The 12,080-nt window shown below is 51.6% G+C and overlaps 1 protein-coding gene across 2 annotated transcripts in view; it reads right to left on the bottom strand.

The window, feature by feature from the left end:
• Positions 1-11,388, bottom strand: part of ARHGAP39 (Rho GTPase activating protein 39) — an 84,018-nt gene extending 72,630 nt beyond the window's left edge. For both annotated transcript variants that reach the window (XM_090138172.1, XM_090138173.1), the window contains exon 1: positions 11,290-11,388. In XM_090138172.1, the coding sequence (XP_089994298.1) occupies positions 11,290-11,300 (11 nt within the window). In that variant the 5' untranslated portion in view covers positions 11,301-11,388. The remainder of the gene's footprint in view (positions 1-11,289) is intronic.
• Positions 11,389-12,080: the final 692 nt, after the last annotated feature.

The following is a 12,080-nucleotide window of genomic DNA, read 5'->3' as shown; positions in this document are numbered from 1 at the left end:
CCCGTAACTGTGTTACAACTGAGTTATTTTGTCCATAACTGCACTACAGCTGCTAACTGGTGTCCCATCACAGACCCACAGCCTCCTGGATCCGTCCCTTGCTCCCATAAGCACAGCCTTCAGAAAACAGGAGGCAGCCACGCTCTGGTAGCTCCGGGCCAAAGATCCTCTGAGAGCCCATGCTCGCAGAAGACCACAGCAATTAGATTCCAGCAAACTGTAGGATTAAGATATATCACTTAGGGAATGGGCAAAATAATGGATGCTTAGTGATATTAAATATACTGAAACCATTAGAAGATGTTCACCTCAAAGGCATTTAAGTTCATGCATCCCCAACACAGAAAAAGAAATGTGGTGGGCCGCGAACCCTTCGCTCCACCTTGGCACAGAGGATCCTCATTCAGCTCCTTGACCTCCTTCCATTCAGATCTGAGCATTGGATTTCAGGATGTGGTCTCCTGCAGTTCTGTTTTTTAGGGTTTCAGCAACACTACAACAATATAACAATGGTTTGGTGGGCACGGTGGGGATGGGTCAACCGTTAGACTTGATGATTTCATTTTCCAACCTTAGAAATTCTGCAATCCTAGGAGTGGGCATGGTGGGGATGGGTCAACCGTTGGACTTGATGATTGTGGAGGTCTTCTCCAACCCCAAAGATTCTATGAATCCACTGCAACCAGAGCCAGCTGTATGCCACAGCCATGCAAACACACCAGTGCATAAGGACCTACCAGCTACCTTAACGAGCTACTGATACCTCTCTCAGTAATTTCAACCCACGGATTGCCAGACAACTCCTAACCTTACATGCCTCAGGCTAAAAGCTATTTGATCCCGATTTGTAAAGCAGTCAGTGCAGACTGAGCTCAACAAATATTCTACAAATAGTGCCCCAAACATTCTACATTTCAGGGTGAAATCCTTGAGCTGAAGGCACCCAAGGAACCTCTTGTCATGTCGGGAGAAGTCTTGGGCCCAGATGGAGAGCTGCAGGTCAGCATTTTGAGTTGTCAATATGATGAAAAAATCGTAGGGGAAAAAAAAAAATACTCCAGAGCTACGACAGCATTTTGTTAAAAAAAGCTTCTGCTGCTAGGCAGGATCCCAGCAGCCACGTAATGTTGAGATGAATGAGTGGAGCTGAGATGAAAGCAGCGATGTGACAGCTGCGTTCCTGCCACGGGGATGTGAAGCCAAAGGTCTACACTCAACCATCTCAGTGGAGGTTGGAGGCTCCTCCACGTCCATCTGGACCAACCTCCACTCAAGGAGGGACCCTCAGGATACTTGCAGACTTGCTTGAGATGGAGGAAATCCTATCAAGAAAAAAAATCACAACCCAACAAGATTGCTTGCTCCCTTAGTTAAAAGTCTTACAGATATTTGCACTCCACAGGGGGGGAAATATACATGATGTTATCTGCAAATTTGTTTTTAGCTGCATCATTCCTGTGCTCAAAGTCTCTCTACAGATTTTTATATTCTTTCCATTGCTAAACTAGCAACCTCAGGATTCAAATGGTTAGAGCCACACGAAATCTGTTTAACCTGTGGCTCACAAATCTGGATCAGATCTGAAGCATCAGACAACAGAGGGCCGTGCTGCCTGACCTGTTCCTCCTGCACGCCGAGCTTGGTTTCCACTGAGGGCTGGGATGAGGCTGCAGGTTGGAGCATCACCTCCACAGCTGACAAGATGGGGGCGTGGGGATGAACCTCTCGTTGAAACTAAGATGACTGGAGAGCTGCTTTAGGTGGGAACCTTAGAATCACAGAATCATTAAGGTCGGAGAAGATCTCCAACATCCCCAAGTTCAACCCCAACCCATCCCACCAGGTCCCTAAATAGAACCATAGAGTCATTAAAGTTAGAGAAGACCTCAAGATCACCAAGCCCAGTCCCAACCCATCCCACCAACCACATCCCTCAGTGCCATATCTTCGTAGTCCTTGAATGCCCCTGGGGATGATGACTCCACCACCTCCCTGGGCATCCTGTTCCAGAGCTCTTTCAGAAAAGAAATGTTTCCTAACATCCAACCTGAGCCTCCCTTAGCACAACTTGAGGCCATCACTCTCACATCCTGCATCACTGATTACCTTGCCTCAACTTGAAAGACAACCCACAGTGGCGATACAGAGCAGAACTGATGCAGAGATGTACAGATTTGCCAAGAACTCATTTGCTCTTAGGAAAACAAGCTCCAGCCACCAAGCTGTTGGGTTCCTGGAATGCTCAGATTTTGATGAGGACAGGCACTGTGCTGTCTCAGTCCAGTGGTTTAATCACCACACTCCTTGCATGCTCTTGCAGGACCTGTTCCTGCTCCTCCTTCTCCTTCCAGCTGCAGGAGGAAGGCGTGTTGCTTCGGCAAGCTCCACTTTGACAGAAAAAATAATGACTGCAGAGGCCCTCCTTTGAAGTCACAGGCACATTTCTTACCTCGAACAAAAAAACCTAGAGAGCTCCCTACTAAAAAAAAATAAATCAATCCGATGGCAGAAAACGCACCGAGTTGTTCTGCAAATCACTTTTTGTTTTGTATTGGGGTATTCTGGAACACACGTTCCACCTTCACCACATCTGACCCACCGCACCGCGCAGATGACTCAAGGTGACACGGCGGAGATGTGAGAGATGCACAACGAGGAAGGGAAAAGAAAGGGCTTCTAAACGGGAGCCTCGCTGATGTGTTCATTTGCAATTTCTCCTTACAGCTTTACAGCAGAGCTGCTGGGAGCTCTGACAGCTTCAACGGCACAGAAGGTGAAAGCACGGATTGGAAACGCTGGGGAGCAATGGAAATTATTTTGACTGAAATGCAGAGGAAGCTCTTTGTTTCCTTTCTGCTTTCGGAACCCTATTGCCAATTTTACCAAGCCATGCTCCTGTACGAGTGCCTGCTGAAAACTGCACGGGTCCTCAAACTGCCCACCCAAGGGACCCCATGTTGGTGTCAGACCCCAACCCCAGCTATGGGCCCAAAATGGGATCTTCCCACCATGAAATGAACCCAAACAGGGAGCCTTCCACCAAATGGGAGCATCCCTGTCACACAACGAGCCCCAAACTGGGAGCAGCTCTGCCATGGAACCCAAAATGGGAGCTTCCCACCGTGTAATGGACCCAGACTGGGAGCCTTCCACTAAATGGGAGCATCCCTGTCAAGCAACAAGCCCCAGACTGGGAGCTTAAGCACCACACAATAAGCTCAAAATGGGAGCTCCCCACCATGCAACAGATCTCACCTGGGAGCCTCCCACCAAACGACAGCTTGACTGACACACAACGAACCCCAACTGGGAAAGTCCCCACAGCACTACAAACCCCAAACTGGGAGCCTCTCCACCGAGGAACCCAGAATGGGAGTCTCCCACCACACAGCAAGCCCCAGCTGGGAGCTTCCCACCAAATAAGACCTTGACTGACACGCAGCAACTCCAAACTGGAGATTCCCACCCAAACGGGAGCACTGCCACCATGGACTGACCCCAACTGTGAGCATCCCGACCACACGATGAACCCAAACTGGAGCTCTGCAGAGCCTACATCCCACAGCCCTGCGCTCCATCGATCCCAGTGCTCTAATTTCAATTTTGGATGCAGCTCGGGATGCTAGATGTGACTGTCCCCATCCCCCAGAGCAAGCTTCACATAAGAGGGAAAGAATTTTAGGGAAGAGCTTTGAGGAAACACTGCAAGGTCAAGGAAGCACTGCCTGAAGGGCGAGCACTGAGATGTGCTCACCCAGACCTTGGTTCTGAAAAGTAAAATTGGAAGAAAAAAACAAAAAACTCCAAATTTCTAAAATAAAGCTTGCAATCCCTGGAGCAGCACGGGCTGCCATGGGGAGCGAGGGCTGAAACGTGATCCCGACTCACAAAGCTGAGCAGCAAGTAGCAGACAGAGGTCACGCCGAAACAGAGGTCGTGCTCAGCCAAGCAGATGCAAAGCAGGGAATCAGCGCCCAGCACGCAGCCTCCTCTGTGCTGACTTTACCCAAATCCTGCTGGTTTTGGGGAGGAAAATGGGAGAAAACCACTTCACCAAGAGGCTGCTGTGGGTGCACGCAGATCCCTCCGGCTGCTCCTCCCCATGCAATGACTTCATGCTTTTCCTAAGTCTTCCCAACCACATTGGGTGCTGCCAGAATAAGTGTTTGCTTTGTTTTCCTTTTTATTATTTTTACTCTTGAGCCCTGAGCACGTGGAGGAGACTCCACAGAAATACTGCTGCCCCCACCTTTGAGAGGACGTGGATTCACAGATGCATGCATCAGATTAAAGGCAAATCAGCTTAGGTAGCAGAACCCACCAGCATCCAGAAACCACCTTCATAGCAGGGTTCAGCGAGCGCTTAAGAGGCAGCTTAATTACTAATAAAACTGATGATACAGCCTCAGATCCCACAAAGCTGCATGTGCACATGCTTGGAGGCTGCTCAGCTGGATTGGGATGCGTCCCTCAACACAAGCTGAGTTTTAAACTAAAAGAGGGGATATTTAGGCTGGATTGGAGGAGGAAACTCTGTACTCAGAGGGTGGTGAAGCACTGGAACAGAAAAACAGATGCCCCATCCCTGGAGGTGCTCACAGCCAGGATGGAGGGGTCCATGGGTGATGCGATCGATGGGAGACGTCCCTGCCCATGGGGTTAGAATGGGATGGGCTATAAGGTCTCTTCCAACCTGACCCATTTTACAGGTCTACCATGGGTCCAAGCTGTTTTGGAGATCATTTATAATCTCTAAAGGATTTACATTTCAGAAGAGGTTGTGTGTCCAAACGTCCCAGACAAACAGCAGGTTGACTCCGCTAACCTAAATTCTACCGCTCACCCCAACGCGCCCCGCTGTCCGTCTGTCTGTCCTCTATCATGGAAACTGCAGTCGATAAGCAATTGCACTTTTTTTTTTTTTTTTGCCTCTTGCCATGATCTCTCCTAACTGTGTGCAAAGTGCTCTCAGGCCTTCAAAAAGGGCGGCGGTAAGATCGATACAATCATAATCCTACAGCTCTGATTCACCGAGTAAGTAACATTCCTCGTTGGCAAAAAAGCTTGGATTTCCAAACACGTCGCCCGTGGAAGTCATTTACATTCAAGCAGAGAGTGGAGCAGGGAAAGGAGATCAATAAAAATGCAACGAGGCAGAGAGAGAAATGTCAGCACCTCGGGAAGAGGCAGGCCGGGAGCCGCGTGCATCTGCCGGGAGCGCAGATAGCACAAACGGATGCGATGGCTTCACGTTCCATAGGGGCTGCAGAGAGCCCCCAGCATCCTTCCTTCTGTGACACGTTCACATCCAGGTGCTGCTGAGCCCCTTGCTCTCCTCTGTCCCCCCCAAAAAATGGGTTCGTTGCCCTCTGTGATGGGCTCAAGACAGGGACCCAATTTGGACAGCTCCCAATCAAAGCAACTCTCAACCAACACTCAACTCAGGAACAAAACTTCCCAGAGTCAGTATTCATAAGATACAAGAAGCCAACCCTTCTCCTTCTGACAGCCTATTTCAGGCCTTGTTTGCTGTGAGTTTTATGAGATGGTCACCAACAACCAAAAAAAGCCACATCGTCCACTGCAGGAATTGCGCTCTGTACATCACACCTCTGGGTTACGATGCGGCACCGCTATCGAGCCCATTTTGAGCAACACAGCACCTCCACAGTAACAGCACAGTGCAGCAGGACTGCTCCTTCCTGGAGGTGGGAAAGGGAGAAATCCAGCTCTGGGGGTTCCTGGGAGGAATACAGCCACCTCCAAAGGGACAGCGTTGGGTTGGGAGGAATAAGAACCAATCCCAAGCGCACAGCCTTGGCTTCACTGCTCCCCCGTGTACCTGGAGAGCATTTATCCCCCATTCACTTCTTGGTAACTGGAATTAAAAATAGGCGGCCTGGATTCAGTGGAGAGTGGAAGAAGGAGGAGAATGACAGCAGAAATGTTTCTGAGGACACAGAGGAAGAAGAGGGAAGATCCAGGCTCAATGCGCTATCTAGAGCATGTAAGGGAATGATCACTGAAGCAAAAATGCAAGAGGGAGAACACGGCTGCTGGAGACGGGGACAAGAAATTCCTTTTTAAACATGCTGCAAAGAAAACATTGCACTTGTGATAATCTTAACCAGCAGCCAAAGTGAAGTTCTCATGGATAATTACTGCATGGGGTAAACAGGTTTACGTACGTGCCCTTAAAGTGCATGAGTTGGCGATGGCCAAGCCCCACAAGTCCTGGTTTATCCTCATTCTGCAGAGCCAACCCCAAGGAATCCACAGCCCCATGGCTCACACATCAGTTCTACCCCCAGAATCAGCCTTGAGACTCATTACATATTCTGTGGCCTCACTTTGGATCGTGGGGGTTCCATTTAGACACTTAAATGAGTTCTCGTTTGTCTGTTTTACATCGTGTGTGTTCACGAGTAACCAGATGAGAACTTCACAAGCTGTCATCTCTCAGATGTGGAGCAAAACAGTACAACTCTTTGGTCTTCATCCCACCAAGAGGGAGAATGTTGAGATGGTTGGAGCCTTGAACAAGAAGCCAGGCCAAACCCAGCTCCCTCCTCCAAAATGCAGAATCTGCCCTCTAAATTATAGCTTACATACAAACTCCCCTATGAAAACCTGACCTGGAACCTCCCCAGCCTACACAGAGAGAGATTTGGGATGGGAATGGACAGTTCAGCTGATATGGGATGCACCAAGATGGGGCAACGTCCTTGGAATGGTCAAATGAGCCTGGTTGAGGGCACTGATCGGCCAGCTGTTCTCCTGAGGATGCTGGGACCTGTCTGGGACCCAAACAGGTCAACTTCAGACCCAAATCAATGGATTCAGCTCCAACATAGCTCCTCACAAGGCTGAGACAGCCCCTTCTCAGAACCCCTGCCCAATTCCCAGCAGCATTTCACAACACCTCCTTGTGTCAGAGCTCCAAGGCACCTCCACAGGGCACTCTGGCCATCGGGCCACATTGCCCATCAATGCTTTCATTCAGTCTAAGCTGAAATATTTCAGCAACCGAAGCTCTGCCATTTCCTCCAGGGTTTCACAGCAAACCTCAGTCCATCAGGAGCTCCCAAGACAGCCTGGATTTCCCTTTATCCTGCATTTGGAGCCCCAGAGCTGCAACCAAGGGTTGGCTCGGAGATGCCACAAACCCAGGCAATAATAAGGCAGATCGCAAAGGCTCAGAAGACAGAGCTGTGCACAAGCAGACTGTGGGGGCTGTCCCACGTGTCACCCCTTTTGAATATCAAAGAGGTAGAAGAGCAGCTCTGCAGGCACTCAAGCCAACCACACGCACCAGAGCTGCACCGTGTTCCCCAGGTGCGTGGAGCAGCTGCACTTGGTGCAACCAGAGAGATTTGGGATGGGGGAGGGACCTCACAGACCATCCACCCCCAACATGGGCAGGGATCCATCCTACCAGGTGCCCAAAGCCAATGCACATTGCTTTGGACAACACACAGACCAGAGCTGTGATGTCCAACAGCATCCGCGCGCACGCGGTTGTTGCCTTCCTGTTTCCTCAAAGATAAGCATCCACATATCCATACAATTATTATTTTTTAAGAACAAAATTACTGGGAACCAACTATACACCCTATCTCTGTAAGTCGTAGGTGGATAGGGACACTTTTCCCACCCCTTGTGGGCTACAGCCCTGCTCCAAGATCACTGCCACAACCTACACCCAACAGCCCTGCAGTCACAGCTCCACAACGCTCAATACTGCTGAGAAAGAAGAGAAATGCTTTGAAATCAGAATTAAAAAGGCACTTCTTGGTCAGCACAACCCGCTCCACATCACTGCTTTTGCTCTGCCAGGTTGGTTAGTGAATGTTTCACATTTCGGTTCCTGTTCCTAAAGAGCCAAAATTTCACCCAACGTCACCGTTATGGCAGGAACTGCCCAGTGGCCAATGGCACAGCAGCAAAAAATGGATAGAACTCCCCCCAAATGACCCCAAAGCCATCCAGGAATCACAGCCACGCAACAGTACCGACAGATCACAGAAATGCAGCCGTGAGCACGGAGCGCAACGCGGGATTAATCCAAATTTGGGACAGGGAATGGCATCAAGTGAGCACAGGGCTGAGAAATCAGTGCTGATGTCAATGGTTGGGGGTCTACAAGTCCCCAAAATGCTTTGGATCAGAGGGGAGGGGGGGAAATGGTGCTGGGCATCTCCTGAGTGATGCAGAAGGAATGAAAATGGGCAAAAAAAAAAAAGGAGAGAGAGAAAAGAAGAAGAAAAAAATAGATGGGATAAAAAATGGGCAACAAAAGGGATGAGGGGGGAAGAAAACGTGCAAAAAGAGATAAGAAAAAGGGAGAAAAAGATATAGAGGGTGAAAATGGGCAAAAAGGGGATGAAAATAGGCAAAAATAGTGATAAAGAGGACAAAAATAGGCAAGAAAATGGGACTTAGAGAATGAAAATGGGGAAAGAAAAAAAGGGGGGGATCGAGAGGGTGGAAATGGGGGAAAAAGGTATGAAAACGTGCCAAAGAAGTGATAAAGAGGACAGAAATGGGCAAAAAGGGGATGAAAATAGGCAAAAGTAGTGATGAAGAGGACAAAAATGGGCAAGAAAGTGGGACTTAGAGAATGAAAATGGGAAAAAAATAAAAGGGGATCGAGAGGGCGGAAATGGGGAAAAAAAGGTATGAAAACGTGCCAAGGAAGTGATAAAGAAGACAGAAATGGGCAAAAAGGGGACGAAAATAGGCAAAAAAAAAAAAAAAAAAAAAAGTGAAAAGAGGATGAAACCGTGCAAAAAGAAGAACTGAGAGGATGAGAATGGGCAAAAATAAAGAGGCGGCAGCCGCGGCGCTGCCCAACCAGGGGCGCCTGCAGCCCTGCCCCACTCACCTGCTGCTCTCGGGTACCCCCCAACCTCCCAAATTTTGCTGCTTTCATCATTCCTCCCCCCTCCTTTCCCTCCCCCCCCCCATTTTTTTTAAATTTTTTTACATTTTTTTAATTATTTTTCCCCACCCAGCTGCGTGTGCCAGGTGTGGCGGCGCGCGAGCAGCAGCTGCGGGTTTTATCCGTAGAGGTCACCCGAGGGTTGGGTTTAAAAAAACTGCAGTTGGGGAAAGGGAGAAAAAAAAAAAAAAAAAAAAAGCATGAAAAAATAAAAAATTTAAAAAAAAAACGCATTAATTAATAACAACGATAATAATAATCGACCCGCAGCTTCACGATGCCACGAGTGGAAGGGAGGAGGGGAACGAATCCAACGGCTCCCATTTGCCGCATGTGATGATTAAAAGATCATCACCTCCATCTCCCCCCCAACCCCCCCCCCAGTGCAGACCACCCCCCCCAAAAAACAGCCATTTGTCCCCCCCCCCCCCCAAAAAATCCCCACCCTGCTGTGCCCCCCCCCCCCCCCTTCCCCCCTTTCCAAACAGCCACACCTTGCAGCGGAGTGCTGGGCTGGAAGGGGAATGGGGAGAGGTGTGGGGTGGGGGGGGAATGACCCTAAAATTTATATATGGAGGGGATGTGCCCCCCCCCCCCAGAACATTCACAGGGAGATGGATGGGGTGTCCAGACCCCATAACTCCCCCACAAGGTGAAGCAGCAAACCCCACAACCCCCATAGCAAGAGCCCCCCCCCCATCCCCTTTAAACCTCTATAGGGAACCAGGGAGGACCCAGCCCCCCCCAGCCACGTCCCCCCCCCCCCAACCACTATAGGAAGCAGGAATCCATTCCCTCCACCACCTCCCTTACCCCTGCCCCCCCCCCCCCCACCCCCCAAGAGCCCTATAGGGAGATAAAGGGAGATCCAAGGCCCTTGAAACCCTATAGGAAGATGGGGGGGGGAGGAAAACCAGACCCCATAGAGAGCAAGGAGGGGTTGTCCAGCCCTCATCACCTCCACATGGAGCTCCCCCCCCACAGAAGCACTATAGGAACACGGGGGGGGGGGGGGGGGGGGATCCAACCCCCCTATAACTGCTGTAGCAAAATGCTCCATCTGGGGAAGGGGGGGGGGGGGCAGGTTGGATCCCACCTTTATGAGGTGGGATTATGAGGGGGGTGGATGCAAACCCTCCCCCCCCCACCACACTCCCTATGGGGGAGAGGGGGGGGGAATCCATCCCCAGAATACTCCTTATAGAGCAATAAGGCTGGGATGCACCCCCTCGCTCTGCCCCCCCCCCCCTCAAAAACCACCCCCCACTCATAACCCCCATAGGGAACAGTGGGAGGGGGGCATCCAGCACCCCCCCCCCCCCCCCCAAGCTCCTAAAAATGGGCTCCAACCACCCCACCACCCCCAGACCTGCCAGAGAGAGCAGGGAGGGGGCATCCACCCCCCCCCCCCCAAAAAACACCGTATAGACACCGATGGGGGGGGGGAAGGGGTGAAAACACCCCCAAAACCCCTAAAAATTGAGCTCCAAACCTCCCCATAATACAGCAAAGCAGGGGGGGGGGCAGGCAACCAACCCCCCCCCATAACCCCACATACAGCAAAGCAGGGGGGGGGGACAGGCAACCAACGCCCCCCCATAACCCCTAAAAATGGGATAAAATCCCCCATAGAGAGCAAAGTATGGGGGGGGGGGGGGGGTGTCCAACTTCCCCATGTAAAACTGGGGGGGGGGGGGTTCAGGGGGTTCATCTTCCCCATATCAGTAAAAATGGTGGGGAACGGAGGGGGGGGGGGGGGGGATTCAACCACCATCCCCGAGCAACAGGGTGGGGTTGGGATCCGCCCCCCCCCCCCCAGATCCGCATTCAATATGGGGTGGGGTGGTGGTGGGGGGGCACAGGGTGGGGTTGGCACACAGCAGGTGTTAATTAACTAATTAACCACCGCCACCACCAGCCCCCCCCCCCTCCCGTGTCCCCCCCCCTTTTTTTTTTTTAATTAACGTGATTAAGAAACGGAGATACGGAGGAAACGACGACCCCCCCCCTCCCCAACAAAAATAAAATAAAGGCATCGTGTGATCAAATGCGATTGTAAAATAAATAATAAATAAATAAATAAAGACCTGCATTCTGGAATTGGGGGGGGGGGGAAACGGAGGGAAGAGGGAGGGGAAAAAAAAAAAAACAACCCAAATTTTAAGGGGGGGGGGTCCCCCAAATTTTAAGGGGGGGAGACCCCCAAATTGTAACACGGGGGGACCCTCGGGGGTCACGAGGGGGGAGGGGTGGGGGGGGTCCCAACCTCAAGCAAGCCTCACACAGCCCCCCCCCCCCCCCAAAATCCACCCCCTCCCCCCCGCCCCCCCCCCGGTGCCGCCGCTCACCTCTCCGCCATCTTCCCGCCGGCCCTACCGCTCCACGGTGGCCCCGGGGGGGCTTTTTCCTCTCTTGACCCCCATCGAGCCGAGCCGCCTCCTCCTCCCACCCCCCCCCCAACAAAAAAAAAAAAAATTAAAAAAGAAAAAATAAATAATTTAAAAAAAAAAAAACCAAAAAAACGGCGCAACGCGACAAACTCCCCCCCACCTCCTCTCCCCCACACCGCCCGCCGCTGACTGAGCCCGGCGGCCCCGCCGCGTCCCGCCGTCACCAGCGACAACGGGGGCGCAGCCAATGGGGAGAGAGCTGAGGGGCGGGGCTATCGTTAAGCCCCGCCCCTCTTCCCCGCGCCGCCCGCCGGCGCGGTGGATGATGGGAGTTGTAGTTCTGAATGGGCGGCTGAGATTTTTTTTTTTCCCCCCCCCCCTCCCCGATTTTTTGCTACGTTTCCACTTTTTTTAGGCTTCGGGCTCAGGGTTCGCGTGGCCCCCAAGGTGACGTGTGTGGATGCAGCGCACGCAACGCACACACGTGTGCAAAGGCACGAGCACAGGGCTCAGTGTGCACGTATGGGCACAGCGCACACGCGTGTGTGCACACGGGACAAAGTGCACACTGCATGTGCAAAGTGGACACGCATGTGCAATGCGCATACAGTCCTACGGGTGCGTGTGCACACGTATGAGCAAAGGGCACGCGCACACGTGTGGCTGTGTGCACCGTACCGCACGCGTGTAGAGGCTTTGCACACATATATGTGCGTGTGTGCAACGTATGTACACGCATACGCAGTCCG

Source organism: Phasianus colchicus, chromosome 3 (genome assembly GCF_987193195.1).
Source record: "Phasianus colchicus chromosome 3, bPhaCol1.hap1.1, whole genome shotgun sequence".
Taxonomy (NCBI): domain Eukaryota; kingdom Metazoa; phylum Chordata; class Aves; order Galliformes; family Phasianidae; genus Phasianus; species Phasianus colchicus.
This window is presented reverse-complemented; position numbering and strand designations above follow the sequence as displayed.